Here is a 20,443-nt window from a genome sequence, read left to right on the forward strand (position 1 = left end):
TGTTTTTGTGGGGGGGGGGGGACTTAATTGCCGTCAATAGGAAATTATATAAAAAAAAAGATATGGTAAGGTGTGGTATCAATGATAGATGCGTTCGTATTTACCGAAAAGATGGATGAATTTGTCTGCTACCGAATTATTTTGATATGCTTTTTGTTCATATATGTGTAATCATGTCTCACATGGTTCCACTTGGAAAACTTGGACCGATGTGCAACGCCCAATCAAAATACATGATGGGGGTTTGATCTCGAAGGGCAATATATATATATATATGTGTGTGTGTGTGTGAAAGTGAAAGGACCCTACGATTTGGTTAAAGAATATTGATGGAACATGGATTAAAATATGTGAATGTATGCGTGAAGGCAAAATACATGCTCAGCCTATTTTTGGTATAGTATCATTTTGGCTTATGATTTTTGCTCACATTCATGTATCCTTAGATGATAATCCGGCTAATATCCCGATTCTCGGGGAAGATGCGTGATTCATGTGAATGATCTTTGTTTCTTGTCGTTTCTTATAATTTTTTTGTTGGTAATTGATTCAAACTAATAACTTACTGCATAATCCAAATTTAGTTAGTTCAACCGGTGAAATTGAAACGCAAAACGTTTGTGTCATTCCAAATTCGAATCTCAACTTTGGGGATAAAGTGTATATTCCAAATTATATAGTTGGCGCTAGCTGACACTTGTTTACCCGAAAAAAGCTTACCAAGCATACTTGCTTCATATTTACGGGCAAGGCAAAAAATGGGAAATGTGATTTAATTAGCAACACGATATGATATATGATAACAAAAAAAAAGAGAGAGTAGATTTTCAGGTACAACCACGACTCGGCTAAAACAACATGTGATCTTTATCTTTAGGAATAAAGTGAGAGGAAAAACAAAAGAAAAAGAAGCAAGCGGAAAGACACATCAAAGCAACAGCACGAAACAGAAGGAAAAAAAAAACAAGTTATTGAACATGGTATGATCCAAGAACCCTATATGTTTTTGTCTTTGACACTGTATTCATAATTCTGTATTTGTTATGGGTATGCGTGTTGGTGAAGCAAAAAAGAAACATGTCCAGATCCCATTGGCCATACTTGCTGACACAATTGCTGTCTCTCTGTTCTTGCTAGACAACACTTTAGGCGTCCCACGTGCGCATAATGGGTTAAAATCCTAATGATTTGGTGTTCGTCACTCCAAGAAAATCTGCCATTCGAACCACTTGCTATGAAAATCAATCCAAATTTAGACATCAATCAGACCAAGATTTAAAATGCCATGAGAGGCCTGGATAGGCAAAAAGAAAGAAGCATTAGTCCCAATTGGATCAAAAAAGAACTTTTGCACCAAAAAACCCAAGCAAATACAGTAACTAACATCCCCGTCACAAGATCACAAAGCAGAAGGTTTAAGCATAAAATCATTTGGCCTACTACTCTTTTCATCACATCTTGCTACCAAAATCACTCTAAACACTGAAGGGTTTCTACTAATTACATTGGATCTGAAAACAACCTCCATTTATCTGCAGACATGTTTACCAGGTGAGAAAGAATTCCCTGTGGTTCCTTTTTCAGTTGAAGAGGGATGATGCCAAAATGATACAATTCCACAACCCATAGCATAATCTGTAGAGACCAGACACAAAAACTATTATAACCCATAGTCAGCATTTCCAAGACTTTTTCTTCCCTGTCCTGGATGCGGAGTTATCCATCCCATCGACCAGATGATCTCGCAGCTTGACCTGGAGGGGCTGAGGGTTTCCAGCGAGTCACCGGGCATAGATACAGGCTTCATTTTTCACGCATTGGCCACTGCCAGATGCAGCCGGGGGTTATTAACTGAGAAGAACACTTCCCTATTCTATTCTGCATCATATGTAGACAGGTTTAACATCATTGGGTCCAAAACTTGCTGAGCATGTTGGACATTTCCTTTGCCGATTTCCTATCATCTTTTGCACGCATTGGTTGCAGAACAAATGGTAGCATTTTGTGATCACCACCTAGTTCAAGAAGAAAAGATCAACAATCAGAGCATTGGCTAATCTATAAAAAGGCAAAAAAGCACATCATTAGTAACAGGTGACCGTGGCAGAGAATTTTCCGAGAAAATGGCTTATCAATTCCCTAGGAAGAGTTTACAGATGGTTATTAACAATAATCAATCTTCAAAGCATTTCAGATAAATCTATGAAGAATGCAGCAGAACAAGAACAGTATGCATACCTCTTTTGGGCGATCATGGCAGACCTTACACTTGATAATTTCTTTGTATTCACCAAGTTCTTGACGAAGCTTTTGAATGGCTGAGGAGCCTTCTCTAAGAGATCGAAGATGCGAAGCTTTCCTCCTGGCAATTTCCAATTCCTCCTCTATCCTTCTCCTACTGAACCTGGAATATGTGAAAGAAAACAGTCAGTCTACCCGCCAGATTTGGGTTACAATTATAAGGGGGATTTTTTTCGGGAGGAGGGACAGTAACTAAATTACCTTTCACTTTCCAATTCTAGCTCCAATGCCCCATAATCCATCCGACTTCTCTCAACCTTAGATTGTGACTCCTCCGACCTTGTCCTGGCTTGTTCCAATGAGTTCTTAACATCTACCCATTTCTTTTGCGAGTTCTCGAGTGTATCAGATTTCTGATACTGATCGTTTGCAAGTTTCTGAACCTGATCTATGCAGAATCTCAACTGCAGGCAAAAGGAATTCTAATCAAATTTCTTGTCGACATCTATTGCTACTTTTCCCCTGTCAGTCTAGTTATGTTCCAAATTCAAATATTGTACTAAGCGACACTGCTCATTTAGAAAACTGTTTACAATTTCAAAAAGTATACGAGATTGAGAAGGATAGAAATGCAAGGGAAAGATATACCTGATCTTCAATTCTTGAAGACTTCATGGAAAGGAAATTGACAAATGCACCGGCTTGCTGCATATCCTTATCCATGATACTTTTATTGACACGTAAAGCTTTTTGCATCTGTCTGGAAGTAACTCCCTCCAAGAAGAGCTGAAACAACAATGCAATAGTTCAAAGACTGCCTAGTAGTCCATATGATAGAACGCACTGCATATTACGCCAAAGTCAACGCTCAAAGCCACAAGTCACAAGGATTTATAAATTAAGTGGTTCATCCCTGTGCCCATTAGCCACCTATCTATTTCAGAATAGAATTAAACCAACAAAATGAGAAGAACTCAAGGCAATCAAGAAGAACAAGAAAGGATTGATTAGCCACCTTGATATTATAGTCATCCCTTTCGGTAACTTGAAGCAAAAGTTGTTGGTTTTGTGGTAGAATGTCCTCATATGCACGACCAATTGTCTGCAAAAAGATAAACTACTGGTAACTTGATTTCTAACATCAAGGGTACTAAAAGCAAGAAAAAATAACACAAACAAACCTGTATTTCAGAAAGATAAGTCTCATTTTCTTCATTTTTAGATTTCAAGATCTGCGAAAGCCCCTTGACATCCCTGAAACAGAAAAGACCAGCCCTTTCAGAAAGGGTCACAAGGGAACCATGGCCAGATACGTTCAAAAACAATGCCATACATTCAAGCATTAATTACCGTTTTGAATCTTCCAACTTCTGCCTTAAATCAGCAATCTCAGCTTCAGCAGCAGCCAGCATTTGTTGGGAAATGGCCTCAGCTTCATTTGCTGCCTTAACTTGCAATTCCAGGTTTTGTTCATCAAGGTAGGATGTCAGACTTTGGACATGAGCCCAAGCCTTGTACTCCTGATCCTTGGCTTCAGCAATGTCCCTGCCACAGCAACTTGTACTAAGTGACGCCTAAAGTCCACCCACCAAGGCATATTTATCTCAATCTAGTGTTTTTCACCCATGACATGATAACAAGCAAAAGCATTTAAAACTGTTTGCTAAATGCAACAACAGTCTATATCATCATTTATGAAGAATCCAAGAAGACTAGCTGAGTACACAAAAGTTCCTCTGTGCTTCAGAAACTGGACAGCAAACTTTCAGCAGAATTAAACAGTTCAACAAAGAAACAAGGTGATTTAGGTGGCAACTTATTCGGAAACAAAACCACTGCTGATACCTCTATGAAGTAACTGGATAAGACGCAGAAAGAAGTAAAAAAATCCATTAAAGCAAAATAAATTTTGAATGCCGATCTCTTGTACTTGCTGCTTACCTCGAATCAGTAGATTCACGTCTATACATGTCTAAAAACAGCTTCAACTCCTCATGACTGTCCCTCAAATCATGAACCTGCTTGACAAAATTTTGGAAAAGATAGAATGCAACAATAACTCAGCTGACATTATTGATCGATTTTTCTAAAACAGAGATCAGGAATTGAAAACAGAACTCAAATCACAAGTACAGATTTCAGAGCTAGAAAGCTCCATGAACACGGAACTGTAAGCACATAAATCAATACAAAACTTGTCATCCAACATATGAACAACATATATAAATATGTAACTCTTCGTTCTAACATAAATCATCGCCAAATAAAGGTCAAATACAATGAAAGTCACACGATGGACGATAAAGATGAGGCACACAATCAGTAGACTTGGTTGACAATGCAATCGCACAAAAAAGAACTAAAAGTATATCACATCATACCGTAGCTTTCAGGTCATCTATCTGAGAAGCCTTGTCAGAAGATCTAACAGACAACACCTCACATTCCTTCATCTGTTCACATAAACATTTAGGCTTCTTTATCCCTGAAAACAATCCAAGACAATGACGACATACACAAATATTTAAGATCATCACCCACCTTCCTATCTAGAATCCCGGTGAGGGACTGGACATCAGCCCGCAGCGAATGGATACCTCCAGCAGTCCTTTTATAATTGTCTAATTGACTTTGCATTGAACTCATCTCCTCTGGGAACGAAGAAATTAGTGCTTTCATATCTGCAAATATTTCTTTCCTCCCTGCATTTGTGTTATTTAATCAGAGACTACATGGGAAGAAGCAAAACATGAGTAAAAGATAAATCATAGGCTTGGAAGTAAAAGTTATTAAGTTGTGACCTCGGTCTCCTGGTATCTCTTCCAACTTAGTTGTGATTTGCTTCTTTTCATCCAGTTGCTTCTCTAACTCCATCTCCAAAGAAGCAATTCTAGCATCAGAAACAGCAGAAGACCTTCGAGAAACATCAACTAGCTCGCTTTTCATACTCAACTCCCTTTCCCTCCAGGCTGTATTATCTTTTTGAACCTAAAAGATTCAAATGAAAGCAAGCCTCATAACCATATGCACCGCACAGTTCTATACTGAATATTTGAATAACATATGAAATCAACAACCAGATACTACCTGCAATTTTTCTAACAAAGCCTGATACTGAAGGACAGCTTCTTTTGACCTTGATAGCTTATCTTTCAGCAAAAGGCATGCTTGAGAAGATGAAACACACCTCACAGACTTCAATGTTTTCTGCTAGAAAATTTCATGTCAGCCTTTTGGGACTACAAAAGACATATATTCCAGAATATATTTTTTTGAACAGAAGTCATGCAGAAACACACTATGAAAATTTTGATGGCTTAAAGTGAGAAAAAACAGACCTGCAAATTACTCATTTTTTCCAGAATCTTTATCCTCTTCTCGTGAAGATCTTTTAGCTCTTCTAGCCTGCTTGAAGCTAGCTCCTATCAAGTCCAAGTTGAACATTACATATAAAAATTCAAAATTGCCTTCAAAAAAGGAGAAACCAGAGGAGCAGAATAAATACCGTTAGCTCTTTCAGAACAGATTCCATGTCTTGCAGTTCCCTTTGTTTATCTCTAATGCTATCACCAGTTACAAACTTGTTCCCAAGATTCAACACTGGAAAAAATGCCCCCATTGTTGCGTCCCTTTCTGCTCTTAGTGCTGCCAACTCGCCATTACACTGTTGCAGCTCTGCCACCTCGACCTCTAGCTCATCTTCAGATACACCAAACGAAACATAAGTATCAGCTCAAAAGATGTTCATTATAGCCTAAAAGCATAAACGTTGAGCTAGTGTGTGTACAGTTTAAGGTGATTTACTTAGCAAGAAAATACCAATTCACCTCCAGCTAAGTAGTGCGTAATGATGAGTTGAAATGACATCTTAAGCAGTTAAGAGCGTAAAGTCAATCCTCAATTTAAATAACTTTCATCTATGACACAAGTATCAACATATTTGCCTGTTTTTTTCTCGATTTTACCAGTAAAGATAGAAGGAAAACATCCGTAAGAGGTAGTAATTTAAGAATAAAAAAGTTAATAAAATTTAAGAAACAAAGCAAACGTTTAGCACTATGATCCAGTCGACCTGACAGCTAACAAATAACTCAATTAAAGGGCAGCCCGGTGCACAAAGCATCCCCATTGAGCGGGGGTCCAGAGAAGGGTCCCACCACAAGTGTATATTGTAGGCAAACCTTACCTTGCAGAAATTTATGCAAGAGGCTGCTTCCAGAACAGATAACTCAATTACTCATGAAAATATACAAAGGATCATAACAGCTTTTTTCTTCTATGCATTTCTTATTGTTTTGCTCTGGACTTGCTCAAAGAAAAAAAAATCAGCAAAAACCAATATCTACAATTCTACATACCAGACATGAAAGCCACCAAATGGTGGATAAACCCAGAGGAATCAACAGAAAACAAGAAAAGCTACCAATACACTCATGCTCTTAAATCCAAATTCATTGAAGGGTTCCACCAAGCTAGGCTTAGATGAGGAATACCAGCTGTTATATCTCCCAAGATTCTAAGGAACAGATCAGTACGGGTTATTCAGATAGTTTAAATGAAAGTTAAGAAGTCCATATCCCACAGGAGATTGTACCCTGTTACTTGACCAACGGGTGTAGACAAAATTTTGTGCCCTGTGATGGGCTGCTACAATATAAAAACATTCTGCCAATCGCTCTATCCTATCCATACGCTCTACCGCCTAGAAATCCAGACATTACATAAAAGCTTGTACAGCGCTAAAACCTTCAGAGAGATTCAGAACTTCGCTTTTTCCTTTTTAACTCTCTGAATATGTTATTCAAGTATCACTTGTCTTAATCATTCCCAAACAGGACAACATTTCAGAACTGTATAGCAATGACTTTCTATGTATGTGGATGTCTCTTCTCTACCTAGGCACAGAAAAGGAAGACAACCAATATTCTGATGCACAGATACCAGAACTACACAAAAGAGATGCCAAGCATTTTTATGATGGAGAGTGCATGTAAGACATGCATGCTATTGCTTAATAGATCCTCTAGTAAAGTTATCAAGCATTTTTTGAATGATGAGATCAAAAGAGATGTCAGCCAGCAGTTACCTCTTATTCGTTTAAGATCGGCTTTATTCTTAGCATCAGCATCTCGGTGATTCTGTAACTCACTCGACAGTAATTTGTGCTTCACATGAACATCACTGAGAGCCAGCCTCAAACTTTGAAGTTCAGATTCCAAATCATTTGATACTTGATGTCCGTGCAAATCTAGTTAAAGAAGCATTTCAACATAAGACATGAAGTTCAGTGCCAAACGAGGAGGAAAAGACAATGCTAGAAACTGAAACACACAGCAGATGGAAGTAATTAGCATTATTTGTACCCTCTTTGAGAGCTGCATGATATAGTCCATCCTTCAGACATTTCAAATCATCGGTGGCAGCTACAAGGTTATGCAACGTTTTTGTCACCTGAAGTGGTGGTGTCCCCCTATTCTCTTCCAACTGATTTGAGCAACTACTGGAAGAAGAACTCTCAGTTGCACCTGTTTCTAGAAGCCGGCTGATGAAATCATCCTCTAGGGATTTAGGAGCATCTGAGAAGCAGTTTTACATTTTCACGTCAACAAGTTATATTTGCAACATAAAACAATAAAATATGACCAATCTTAGTACTCCAAACACGAAAAAGTGTGGCCAAGTTGTCCATCCATACCCTCTTTGTTCAAGACACGTCTGTCACCTTCACTGCATGACTCTCTCACACGAACAGAACATGATTCCAGGGCAGTTATAAGCTATTAAAAAGACATCAGTTAGAACTTCATAACCCCTGGTAAAACAAAAGAGAACCATTCCTTCAACTAACCATTGACTGAACTTTGTGGTGGAGGGAGAATTTGACACAATCATTAAGATGAAAACACAGCAGAATACATATATAGTAAGCATTACCCCTCCCCAAGATTTTTGGACATTTTTCAATGTGGATTCATAGGGCCGTTGTTTTTCCTTGATCTGAGAAAGTCTATCCTCAAGAATAGAGCACTCAACATGCTGAGCCTCTAGCTTTTGGGACAGCTTCAAATTTTGGAACTGAAGAACTGCAGTATCAAGCTGAGTCAAGAGGAAACAAATCACTATGGCGTAAAATGCATATTCCAGACCAGTACCAGGGATAACTTTCCAAGGAAAAAACAGCAAATGCACTTGAAATTTTGAAGCAACTGTTTGTAACTCTAAAACAACCACATCAAATATTTCAATTAGGAAGGACAAGATACAAAACTGGAATATGATTAAATTCCATACAGGAGATGGTATAATAGCGAAAGTTTTACCGGGACTCATTTAATGGAAAGCACAAATCTTGAGAAACTCAATCAATAAAGTGCAACACTGAAACAAAAGACAATGAATTTCTTGAGGTTTAATGGAACCGCTGAAATCACTCTAATGAGCTACCAACACAAATCAAGTTTATAATCATAATAATATCAAGCCAACGTGAAACAACAAGCCAGTAACAATTAGAAACCGGTTTGGTGGTGGCAGCGGGGCATGGGAAGCAGGCGACAAAATCTAGCGTTCATGGCCCTCATTTCGGTTTTAGGAGTCAATGCACGATAAATTACAGCAAATTGACACGAAAGATTCGAAATTGCAAAACAGTAAGTTAACCCGGATCAAATAACTCAGAATTCCAGTAAACCAGTGTCACCAATTGGACTAATTCGATAATCAAATCAACATATCAGAGACAGATATCCATATGCATGCGCAGAGATATCATGGGAAGAACCTTGTCCTCGGAGGAAGGCCAGAAGAATGGCTGCTTCTTCACAGCAGCCGCCGTAGCTGTCGGCGATATGGAGATGATGTGACGCCGTTTACGGTCCGGCTCACCCGTACTCGCCATTGAAATGCTCAAAAACCCTAGATTCGCCAACGCGGACCCTTTCTCACAGAAGAGATTAGGGAAACAATTCCGATCACAGGACCCAAACCAATCGAAACAGTAACCCAACGAGGAAACCCTAGGCGATCAATCACTAGCAGCGACGCGATTACTAACCCAGAAAAATGGGATTGATCGGCTCAAAAACCCTAATCTCACCGGAGATCCAATCCGCGCTGCCTGTGTTCCTCGCAAAAACCCTAGGTCTCTTTGCTACGGCTCTGCGCAACTGAGAGAAGTGGTAAACCTATACAATCACTCTTTGCAAGACGCAGCAAGAAGGGAGGTGAGAGAGAAGAAGAAGAGACGCGATGAAGTTTTAAGAGGGGAATGTAATTATGAGTGAATTTGGAGGGTAATATGGGAAATAAAAGACATAAGGAACCTATATGATATAATATGATTCCTTCGCCACGTCACTATTGCTCTTCGCCACGTCACTATTGCTCGAGCACGGAACCTAATCACCTTTGTTGTTTCGTCACATGAACATATTTTTTAGGGGTGGGCGTTTCGGTTCGGTTCTTCGGAACCGGACCGAACCGAACCGTTAAAATGGTATTTTTTTCGACTCGAAACCGTTATTATTTCTCGAGCGGTACCATTTTTAGAGAACCGAATTTTTCCGGAACCGAATTGAACCGAACCGAATTTTAAAAATCCCGAAAAACCGAATATTTTTAAAGGAAATCTATCATTTTTTTAATAAAATCTGGAACCGAACCGATACCGAAACCGAACCGAACCGAATACAATAAAAAACCCGATTGGTACCTATTTTTGTAAAACCGAAAGAACCGAACCGATTAATTCTGTCCCGAACCCGAACCGTTTCCCGAAACGCCCACCCCTAATATTTTTTGTAAAAACATTATAAGACCAAACATATTAGCATTTATAAAAAGGTACACAATTATTTAATCAATTCGAAAAGAATCGCAAAACAAGCAATTATAAAAAGGGGAAATATGGTCAGTGATTTGCAACACTCAAATTTAATGGACCAAAAAAATTGCTAAAAATTATAATATCTAAACTAAAAAAAACAACAACAACAACACCGCCTTAGTCCCAAGTTTATTTGGGATCAGCATGAATTCTTCGTTTTCACTCATTTCGATTTTGCGTTAACTCTTTAAGAATTGTAACAATTCTAAATCGCCCCAACGTTTATATGTTTTGAATGTGAGATATATGATATAGTTTTAACCTTGCTAGTTATCACCTACTCCAAAACCCTCATCCTTTAATCATCGAGCTTGCTTGGGACCGGCTAAACCAAAAAAGAAACTTTACCAAAAAAAAAGAGAAAAATAATATTGCTTCTTATTATTGGTTCCTTTATTCATTTCAACAAACATAGAAGAAGGAAAAAATACAGAGTACAGGAAAACGACACTAAATATCTCATCATATCATCCATACCGATCAGTCATCCTCCACTTCGAGTATGAAATGCCTCTCTTTGCCAACTTCCACGAGCAAAGTCAGAAGGGCCTCACAGACTTGAGCAGCGTCAGCTTCCAAAGGATCATCGTTCAAGGAAGAGTAAACCATCCATGCATGGTCTAGTTTGCGTCTGGGCCGTACAACCATCGAGCCAGGGACCTCCGCGTCACGGCACGTGACCAGTCCGTCGCTCTTTTCTCCGTACCTGACTTGGAGCAGCTGAGCGCACGCAGCCATCGCGGCCCCTAACGGTATAACCACTGGGAGCTTCGTGGCTTGGCCGCCTGTCAGAGGCAGTTCCGCATGTGCCACATGGGACAGAGTGGCTAGGACCGCCGGGCTTATGCTGGCTTCTGTTCGGAATGACACGACTGGAAGTTCTCGAGGAAGTGGGTTCTTCTTCAAGAATTCCTTCCTTTTCTCGTAGGTTAAGTCTTCTAAAGCTTGGATGTCACCCTGAACGAGAATCCAAAAAATGAATATATGCAAACACTATATCATTGGTGCAATGAATGAAAACATATACAAACAGAAAGGTTATACCTTTATGACTTTGGAGATCAGAATCTCCATGAGTTTCCTCAGCTTAACGTAATCCCCGAGCTGCCCTTCTCGGAGGATATCAGTAGCTATCGGACTCCCGCCATACGGACTCTGTGCCAATGCTAAGCCAGCAACCTTATCCTTTAGATCGGGCCAGTATAGAGATAAAGCAGCTGCTGCGTCTACACCGCCTTTGCTGTGCCCCAGAAGTAATACTCGTTTTTTCGAGCCCCAGTAGATTTCCTCAATGTACTCCTTTATTTCTCTCGCATTTTTCTCAACCGACGCCTGATTAGTGATTTCTCTCATACATGATTAGTACACAACAATAAACCAGAAAATACGTACAGAAACTAATGGGAATTGGGGCTACCTCGCTGTGAATCTTGGCAATATGGCAGGCCAAACCCATCTTCGAGAATTTCATTTTTGTGCTCACGAAATAGAGAGGTCCGTGATTGCTGAACAGACCTGAAATTTTTATTATTATTATTGTTATTTCACCAAGTTTGAGAACCATAATCTGAACTCAAACTATAGTCTATGTGGCTGGCAGAGGAAAAAAATAACAGTTGCTACCTGGGACCAGCAAGTACACTACCGATTTTGGAAGCTTGTGCAAACCATGCCTGAAAAAAAGAGAGAAATGTAAATTCAGTAAATTGAACGTCCCAGTGACGGCCGACACTAGGTCTAGGACTCTAGATCCATAAACCTATCAAAGAACGACCTCTCTTACCCAATGTCGTCGAGAATTTTATTGAACCTCTCAGTTCCATCTTCAACAGGAGGCATCTCAGGATCCCGTTGTAACCATCCAATGTCGTCTGCCGAGCCACGGATGGTCCTCCGTGCTCGCTCAAAGAGCCTGGTAGTGAGCAAATAAATTATCAACTATCAGCTGATATTTTTTACAGAGACCGTATAAGCAGACAATGTTCCAGGGGCAAGTTCAGAACCACTACCTCACAAAATGACATCTTACAACCCACTTTTGTGGAGAATTTCATATTTGTTGTATAGAGAATACATACCCTTGGAACATGGAAATTCCATATAAACCGACATTATATGATGGCACTATCGCATTTGTTGCCTGAGATGGATTCTCCGTCGATTCCCTTGACGGGCTGTTTGCAGACGTAGATGCCTCAGAAGAACTTGAATATCTTTCCCCAGGAGAAATGCATACACTCACCGGGGATTCCCCATTGACTCCTGATGTTGATGGTACCAACCCATGTGCACGGGTTAAGGAACCAAATGAATCTCTATCACCGTATTCAACTGAAGAGAACATCAAAGGCAGAAACTAAGTTACAGGCTACAGCCAGAACTATGTTTTGACAATGACATAACTAAAACAGAATAACATCCTAAAACCATAAAAGCTCCGCTCAACTGCTCTAACAATGCAGTTATCAGCAGGAGAGGCGCTCGTATTTTCAAATCTGGGAGTGTCTTGATGAATACAGAAACAAGAACTGTTATGATTTCATATGTGTCTATAAACTCTGAAAAGAGGAATCAATCCAGAACTTGGAGGATTTACATGGTGAATACATCATGAACTCAGATAAAGAAAGCTTACCTGAAAAATCAGAGAAACAGCTGGTGAAGTAGGAAGTTGCTTGTGTTAAATAAGAAGCAGCTTCATTGAGAGCTGGTAAAGAATTAAACAGTTGAGGTGCAGACTCATCGTCTCTAGTACAATTGTCCTGTTATCGAATTAACTTCCGTTATAACTTTATCTCCACCACCACAACCCCAAGTACATGACTTGACCAGTTATTTTGATACAAAAAACCGAAAACGAGTGAAGGAAAGAATGATACATCAGCATACAATACTTACAACAAGAGGCGAGCTTTCTTCGTTTCTGGGGCTACCATCTTCTCTCATTCTGATCAATTTCTAAACACAAGGCAAACAAAAGGTCATCCAAATAGAAATATATACATTTCCCTTGAGAATTATTTTAACAAAAGATAAAATCACTAGCATAAGTGGATAACCATTCCCCGTGACCATTAACAGGCGCCAATGGCAGTGATCAACAAACGAATCGTTATTACGAAAACGAAACCCGTAGATTCTTATCATATGATTATATATCAGACCTTAAGTTTCCAAACCTACAAATCGGTTTTCCATACATGAACGATGCTTGTAAACACAAAACGCCAAAGAACCAACGTAAGCTGATTAATAAAGGTTGCTTAACAAATTATATACGAAATCTATATAAAGCGTGCAAGATGCGAACCCCGAAGGGACTTTCCATTCCAGACAGGGAAAACGGTCAGCATGCCCAATAATTGAGGACGAAAAAAGAAATTAAAAAAAAAACAAAGCTAAACAGAGACATGCGAGTGACAATTACAAGCTCAAAGCATCGAGATACCTAGAATCCGATGATGTCGATGAATAAGATGGTTAGTGATCGGATCCAACTTCAAACAAGAAAGATTAATTACGGGATCCCGAAGAATCGATCAGATAGGAACGGTAATAATCAATTAAAAAATCCAAAATCAAGAATCGAGAGAGAGAGAGAGAGGAAGAGAAACCTGGAGAATTCTGAATGTCGCATGCGAACGAACCACACAAGAAATTTGAAAATTTGAGAAAACCCAGAAAGCTCGGAATCTTTTGGGAACCCGCGGGGTAAAGAAATCGGGTGAGACTAGATTTTAATTATTTTATAACCGCACGTGACGGTGACGGTGGCGGTGACGGTAACGATGACGGCGTTAGAAAGGTATGTAAATGCAACACGCGTCTTTAGACCAGAACCCTAAATGGGCCAATATTTACAAGATGGGCCTAATTCTTTAGGCTCATTAATTACACAGGTTAATATAGCCTTCTGATATGGGCCCGATTATGGGCCCTAACAATAATGCACTTAATTCGTTTAATTCATAGTAAATAGTTTTTTTAAAAATAATTTATTTGAATTTAAAAGTGGTGATATAATTGTATAAAAAAACATTATTATATCTACAGTAGTAAGTAGTAACAAGTGAGGAGGAGCATTAGATTCATCGCTATATAATAGGGGTGGCCATTTCGGGTTTCGGTTTAGTTATTTCGGGTTCAGTTATTTCGGTTATAAAAAAATCATATCCAAACGGTTATATAGATTTAATCGGTTCGGTTCGGTTCGGTTTTTGCATAATAAAATTATAACAAACGGTTATATTTTTCGGTTTATTCGGTTCAATTTTAGATCGGTTCGGTTCGGTTATGATATGTTTTGAAAAAAACTTTATTAATCCTACATAAACTTCAAAATATCTATTCAAATAAATGCACAAAATGATTAATCTGGTAGTAAAATTATAAAAAAAAATCTAAAAACTTCAATAATTAGGATAAAAATTAAAAACATTACATTTTATGGTTTATTGAATGAAATATATAAGGTTAAAAGTGAAATATAAAAAAATAATACTAAGAATAATGAGGATAAAAATTAAAATATTAAAAAAACTCAATAATCATTCGGTTAACAGCAGTTATTCGGTTATTAACCGAACTCGAACGGTTATTCAACTTCCTCAACCGTTCAGTTATTAAGCAAATAATCGAACCAAACCAAACCGTCCTTATTCGATTCGATTCGATTCGATTATTCAGTTAATAAACGAAATGACCACCCTACTATGTAATCATGAAATCAGAGAGAGATTTGAAGCTCATTTGGAGAAACAACGAGGAATGGAGTGAAGCCCATTTAGGGAAATGTGGAAAAGCATGGGTGACGTCAGCAGATTCGGCATCGACGGCCCAAATAAGGAAAAGAGACAGGTGGGCCCAATTTTGTCACCCCTTTTCTCACTTATCAAACTTATAATCATCCCTTCTTTAATTATTATTTTTTATATTAAATTTTTGGGTGCACTCATTCCACCCCCATTAGCATTAGTCCTCCATCCCACTCGTCCTAAGCGAAAGTGCCTCATGGTACGACCGACTTTGGTCTACTGACTTACACTATACAACCGCAACCACATATTACACTAATGTTATGCCATTTTATCTACCTTGTTTTCCTATTTCTTTGTTTGAAATGCATCATTATACATCTGAAATATAGAAAAGCATATATATAGTTTATATAGGGATCCAATGAAAAACAAAGAATATTTAACCAAAGTGTTAGTAGTAATCCAAGATGTCATAGTCAGATTCTGGATTCGTGTCACTTGTGGAGAGAGATGTAATTTTCTGGACTAAAATGATCCATATACAAAGACTGGTCTCAGACCTATGGAGGATGTAGTCGGATTGAAGGCTGGAAGAACCATCCTGTTTATAAAAAAAGAAGATGTCGTAGTCGAGTGGTGTAGTTGGTTTAGAACGTGATATCATTGTCCCAAATCCCATATTTGAGTCGCGGTTAGTGATGAAGGCGGTAACGGACCTAGAAAAAATTATAGGAGGGGGCAAATTTGATTTTATCATATGACAAATATCAATTAATAATAGGGGTATTTATAAAATTTAATCAAAAGAATATAATTTTTTTATAAAGGAATTAAGTTTTTTTAACAAAACAAATGGGGGCATATATCCCCATTCATATTAATGTGGGTCCACCTATGGATGGAGGTACGCATTTACAGTATACAGAATGTCTCCGAGTTTTTGAAGATGTAGTCGGATAGAAAGTTATGAGAATTTTTAAGTTGTAAAAAAAATGTTAGTAATATAAATACGAAAATTTTCCTTAGTTGGATATTTATTTTGTAGATGGACATCCAACCTCAAGGAGGTTAAGATGTACGAGAGTATGACGACCTTTAACCCTATTCTAATAGAGTTTCGATCCAAATATTCCATGTGCAAATAAAGCTAGAAAATTTGTTTGGGTCCAAGGTGTTATAATTAACCTAACATTATGAACTTACAACTACTTATTATGAGCGTTAGTACTCGTATATATTCGATACACACACACGCATATATATATATATATATATGTATGCGGCCGTTGGGATATAAAGACAAAATAAGTTTTGGGTTATATTGGGTTAACTATACTATACGTCTTTCGGGATTTCGAGGTGTGAATCTATTGAATCTTGTATATGGTTTAAACACACATATATACGTATGTGTATATGTGTGTGTGTGTTCATGATGTAATTAACCAGCAAATGTGAAAATGGAATCAAAATATTTTGTCTGCATTCATCTATATGGTTTGCTTATCATAATTATAACCAAGACCATTGCTGCGAATGTTCACCAAACCGAAGACATATGAACGAGGGTTACATGATTCGGATGTTGAAACTACAATGATTATTGTTTATAATAAATTCGTATCTGAAGTTTTATTAATTTCTTATTGAGAAATGCTTAACAGATGGAAATTAGTTAACGCACAACAACAAGGGAGATAACATATTCTCCATGTGTGTTATGTTTGTTTGGTTATAGAACAGTATTCGTTGATTTTTGTATTAGTATCTGATTAAGAAAATGTTGAACAACGCACCAAACGTACATGATTGTGAAATTACAAAACATTATTATAATCGAAAATAAATAAATAAATATTCTCAAAGTGACATCTTACACAAGTGAGTGCTCATCAATCTGTCAAATGCAAGTTGGTGATGGGTCGTCGGGGGTATTACAACAGTTAACGTCTTCAAACCCCTTGCCTCCACTCACTAAAATCTCCCGAAAATTTTATTATTTAATTTGGCGGTGCATGTGTCATCTGACGTGTTATTCCCTTTTAATCATAATATTAAATTTATTTCATTATATAAATTCAAGTAAAAGGGCATTATGGCTTAGTATTATGTCTGCCATTTAACGTCCAGATTTGTTCATGTCTACCACAAACCACCCAGCATTTTCTGCCCCACCATGCACATCAAAGAGCGAACCCTTGAAATTAACATATTGTTTTTTTATTTTATAAAAAAAAACATATTGTTGTTATAAACATGCACAGAGCGACGTGCCCAATCTCCCTCTATATATATACATACATATGCGACCACTTTTACATATCAAAACCATATATTATACACTTGGCTCCTAACGAATAAATAATATTACAAAATGCGGGCCACCATGTCACTAACCGCCCCGCCGAAATTCCTCCCACCGGTTAACTCCCCACCGGTTCACCACCAACCCCCATCGGCGCCTGCACCCCTACATGCCATATCGATAGCCGTTCCAGATATCCAATTCCCCGGTCTGGGTCGCACGAACACGGCCCCCGACGTGGACGAGTCCCCGTCGGGGTTTCGTGACTACCAATCTCTGTTCGTGTCCCAACGGTCCGAAACGGTCGAGCCGGTCGCGATCAAAACCGTGGACGGTTCAATACCGGCCGATTTCCCGTCCGGCACGTATTACTTAGCCGGTCCGGGGCTTTTCACCGACGACCACGGCTCCACGGTCCACCCTTTGGACGGTCACGGTTACTTGCGCGCCTTCAAGATCGACGGCCGAGAACGAGAGGCCACGTTCATGGCTAAGTACGTTAGGACCGAAGCTCAGATGGAGGAGCACGACCCGGTGACTGACACGTGGAGGTTCACTCACCGGGGCCCATTCTCTGTTCTGAAAGGCGGGAAAAAGTTCGGCAACACGAAGGTCATGAAGAATGTGGCGAACACAAGTGTGTTGAAGTGGGGAGATCGGTTGCTCTGTCTTTGGGAAGGTGGCGAACCTTACGAGATCGAATCCGAGACGTTGGATACGATCGGAAGGTCCGATGTGATCAACGGCTGTGATTTCTCGCCGGAAAACTGTGCCAGTGATGCATGGGACACGGCCGCCAAATTGCTGAAACCTATACTAAACGGTACGTTGACTTATCTTACAACATATATACACATATATATAAATATGTAGGTGTTTGTGTTTTCACGTACTTGTAATCACTATGCATGTAGAGACAGAGACAAAGACAATAGTAGCAATAATGACAATATACATTTGACATGGAACACTTTAATGATGGTAATGATTATAATAACGATTTATCAAGAAAATGATAATAATAACGACAAGAACAAGCATATAATATATGCAGGCGTATTTAAGATGCCACCGAAACGGTTCCTGTCTCATTACAAGATGGACACTCGAAGGAACAGACTTTTGACAGTCTCTTGCAACTCGGAAGACATGCTCCTCCCTCGCAGCAACTTCACTTTTTGTGGTAAAAAAAATATATTACAAAAATAAAATAAAATAAAATGGACCTATCTTGGTATTTATTCACAACAATTTTTCTAATATACTGATTTGCAGAATTTGACGAGGAATTCAAACTGGTTCATACAAGAGAATTCAAGATCCCCGATCATATGATGATCCACGACTGGGCTTTCACGGAGTCCCATTACATACTGTTTGCCAACCGAGTTAAGCTTAACCCGATCGGTAATAACCCTCGAGCCCCTTAAGACCCTGAAACAATTCGAACATCATAGTTTTTACACGACCAGACCGAAAGACAAATCTTCGAATGTAACACATGTAGATCACGAAAAAAAAAAACTATAGTATGACGGGTGAAACGTGTATGCCAAGAAACATGTTACTTGTATTGCAAGGCATCCCACGAACAAATCAGATTAATCGGACAAGTAAAAAAAACTCGTCTAACTTTCCTCGTGTATAAAAATATGCATCTCAGGTTCGGTGGCTGCAGTGTGTGGAATGTCTCCGATGATATCGGCCTTGTCCCTTAACCCGAGCAACGAGACTTCGCCGATTTACATTCTGCCGAGGTTTTCAGGCGGATCGGTCGGAGGCAGAGACTGGAGAGTTCCCATCGAAGCACCTTCTCAGCTATGGCTAATCCACGCCGGAAACGCCTTCGAGACCAGAGACAACAGCGGCGGCGGTCTCGAGATCGAGATACAAGCTTCTGCTTGCTCATATCTCTGGTTCGACTTCCAGAAAATGTTTGGTCAGTTACAAATACTCCATGTCACTATACTCAATTCCATTTTCTTGATCTTTTGTTTCTAATATCTTCTTTAACTTATCGAACGAAGTGTTTATCAAGGGTTAAAAATATTACTATGATTATATATATATATATATATATATATATATATATAACAAATATATTTATGTTGTGGTATGATTCTTTTTCAGGTTACAACTGGCAAAGCGGAAAGCTCGATCCATCTATAATGAATCGAAAACAAGGCAACGACGGTCTCCTCCCTCATCTTGTCAAGGTATATCACCTCATTCGATTTTGTGACAATTCACTCAATTTCTATCGAAAAAAATCTAAACGGTGATGATATCATATTCATATAACGTAGGTTTCGATCAGCTTGGACGTGGATGGGAGCTGTAAGAGCTGTGACGTCGAGCCACTGAATGGATGGAACAAACCCTCGGATTTTCCTGTCGTAAACTCGTCATGCTCCGGACAAAAGAACAGATACATATACTCTGCCTCGTCCTCGGGTTCTCGGTCTGCACTCCCAGATTTCCCATTCGACACGGTTGTGAAGTTCGACTTGGACGCAGAATCTGTACGCACATGGTCCACTGGAGCCCGGAGATTCATCGGTGAACCTATGTTTGTCTCTAGAGGCTCCAACGAAGAGGATGGATACATTATTGTCGTTGAGGTACTTTGAAATCTCTCTCTATAAATAGATATATATATATATATATATATATATATATATATATATATATGTATGTATAACACTAAAACTCTCCAAAATTCTTGATATATTATCAATATTTGTATTGTGGCAGTATGCGGTATCCATAGAGAGATGTTACCTTGTGATTCTCGATGTCAAGAAAATCGGCGAAGCCGACGCTCTCGTCGCCAGATTAGAAGTGCCGAGGAACTTAACGTTCCCGATGGGTTTTCATGGTTTGTGGACTAGCGACTGATCCATCTCCTATGATTATTATTATTGGTATTATTTTATTTTTAAGTTGTAATAAGGTGTGATATGGTTTAAGTTATAATCATTTTTGTACAAAAATGGGTTGTGATTCTTTGCTACATATGAATATACCGTAATTGTACATTCGAATACACTCATATTTCTGTTTACCAAACTTTGGTCTAAATCCCGATGTCCACATTTAAGACTTCCACCACGTGCTCAAAAAATTCTGGATCCGCCGCTAAACGCGACTTCACAGAATATTCAAGAATATTATTTGCATTATATAAATTATTCTTCAATGTCTCTAATTGATTGTTATATAAAAAATAGTTGTATATATATATATATATTGTGA

General features: G+C 38.7%; 3 protein-coding genes across 3 annotated transcripts; 1 reads left to right on the forward strand and 2 right to left on the reverse strand.

Annotated features, from left to right (window-relative positions):
• Positions 1-1,359: 1,359 nt before the first annotated feature.
• On the reverse strand, positions 1,360-9,139 carry LOC104817201 (E3 ubiquitin-protein ligase BRE1-like 1). Its single transcript, XM_010546286.2, has 19 exons — positions 9,023-9,139; positions 8,176-8,337; positions 7,937-8,018; positions 7,605-7,817; positions 7,328-7,489; positions 5,747-5,940; positions 5,580-5,663; positions 5,329-5,448; positions 5,043-5,229; positions 4,783-4,943; positions 4,623-4,694; positions 4,183-4,259; positions 3,592-3,786; positions 3,423-3,495; positions 3,257-3,343; positions 2,890-3,027; positions 2,503-2,705; positions 2,239-2,404; positions 1,360-2,015 (listed from the first exon to the last, which is right to left on the reverse strand). Exons 1-19 carry the CDS (start codon positions 9,137-9,139, stop codon positions 1,884-1,886), a joined length of 2,625 nt encoding a protein of 874 aa, XP_010544588.1. The 3' UTR covers positions 1,360-1,883.
• Positions 9,140-10,475: 1,336 nt separating this feature from the next.
• LOC104817202 lies at positions 10,476-13,828 on the reverse strand. The gene is made up of 10 exons (XM_010546288.2): positions 13,741-13,828; positions 13,575-13,623; positions 13,025-13,084; positions 12,762-12,888; positions 12,205-12,457; positions 11,910-12,038; positions 11,750-11,799; positions 11,544-11,641; positions 11,171-11,458; positions 10,476-11,083 (listed from the first exon to the last, which is right to left on the reverse strand). Exons 3-10 carry the CDS (start codon positions 13,070-13,072, stop codon positions 10,607-10,609), a joined length of 1,470 nt encoding a protein of 489 aa, XP_010544590.1. The 5' UTR covers positions 13,073-13,084; positions 13,575-13,623; positions 13,741-13,828; the 3' UTR covers positions 10,476-10,606.
• Positions 13,829-17,250: 3,422 nt separating this feature from the next.
• LOC104817203 (carotenoid cleavage dioxygenase 7, chloroplastic) lies at positions 17,251-20,267 on the forward strand. Its single transcript, XM_010546289.2, has 7 exons — positions 17,251-18,011; positions 18,243-18,371; positions 18,464-18,595; positions 18,852-19,127; positions 19,319-19,404; positions 19,495-19,809; positions 19,943-20,267. The coding sequence occupies exons 1-7, from the start codon at positions 17,258-17,260 to the stop codon at positions 20,084-20,086; spliced, it is 1,836 nt and encodes a 611-aa protein (XP_010544591.1). The 5' UTR covers positions 17,251-17,257; the 3' UTR covers positions 20,087-20,267.
• Positions 20,268-20,443: the final 176 nt, after the last annotated feature.

This window comes from Tarenaya hassleriana, unplaced genomic scaffold, assembly GCF_000463585.1.
Source record: "Tarenaya hassleriana unplaced genomic scaffold, ASM46358v1 Cleome27, whole genome shotgun sequence".
Taxonomy (NCBI): Eukaryota; Viridiplantae; Streptophyta; class Magnoliopsida; order Brassicales; family Cleomaceae; genus Tarenaya; species Tarenaya hassleriana.

What these genes read in the sequence shown, in the direction of transcription:
- LOC104817201 (XM_010546286.2), bottom strand. Translation starts at nt 9,139, where the DNA reads ATGGCGAGTACGGGTGAGCCGGACCGTAAACGGCGTCACATCATCTCC. An exon ending in CGATCTTAAACGAATAAGAG is followed by an intron (nt 5,941 to 7,327) that starts GTAACTGCTGGC and finishes GTGTATCTGAAG; the next exon opens with ATGAGCTAGAGGTCGAGGTG. An exon ending in TAGATGACCTGAAAGCTACG is followed by an intron (nt 4,260 to 4,622) that starts GTATGATGTGAT and finishes TTTGTCAAGCAG; the next exon opens with GTTCATGATTTGAGGGACAG.
- LOC104817202 (XM_010546288.2), bottom strand. Translation starts at nt 13,072, where the DNA reads ATGAGAGAAGATGGTAGCCCCAGAAACGAAGAAAGCTCGCCTCTTGTT. An exon ending in AGTGTACTTGCTGGTCCCAG is followed by an intron (nt 11,642 to 11,749) that starts GTAGCAACTGTT and finishes TAAAAATTTCAG; the next exon opens with GTCTGTTCAGCAATCACGGA. An exon ending in TTGCCAAGATTCACAGCGAG is followed by an intron (nt 11,459 to 11,543) that starts GTAGCCCCAATT and finishes ATCACTAATCAG; the next exon opens with GCGTCGGTTGAGAAAAATGC.
- LOC104817203 (XM_010546289.2), top strand. Translation starts at nt 17,258, where the DNA reads ATGCGGGCCACCATGTCACTAACCGCCCCGCCGAAATTCCTCCCACCG. An exon ending in TCCTCCCTCATCTTGTCAAG is followed by an intron (nt 19,405 to 19,494) that starts GTATATCACCTC and finishes CATATAACGTAG; the next exon opens with GTTTCGATCAGCTTGGACGT. An exon ending in GATACATTATTGTCGTTGAG is followed by an intron (nt 19,810 to 19,942) that starts GTACTTTGAAAT and finishes GTATTGTGGCAG; the next exon opens with TATGCGGTATCCATAGAGAG.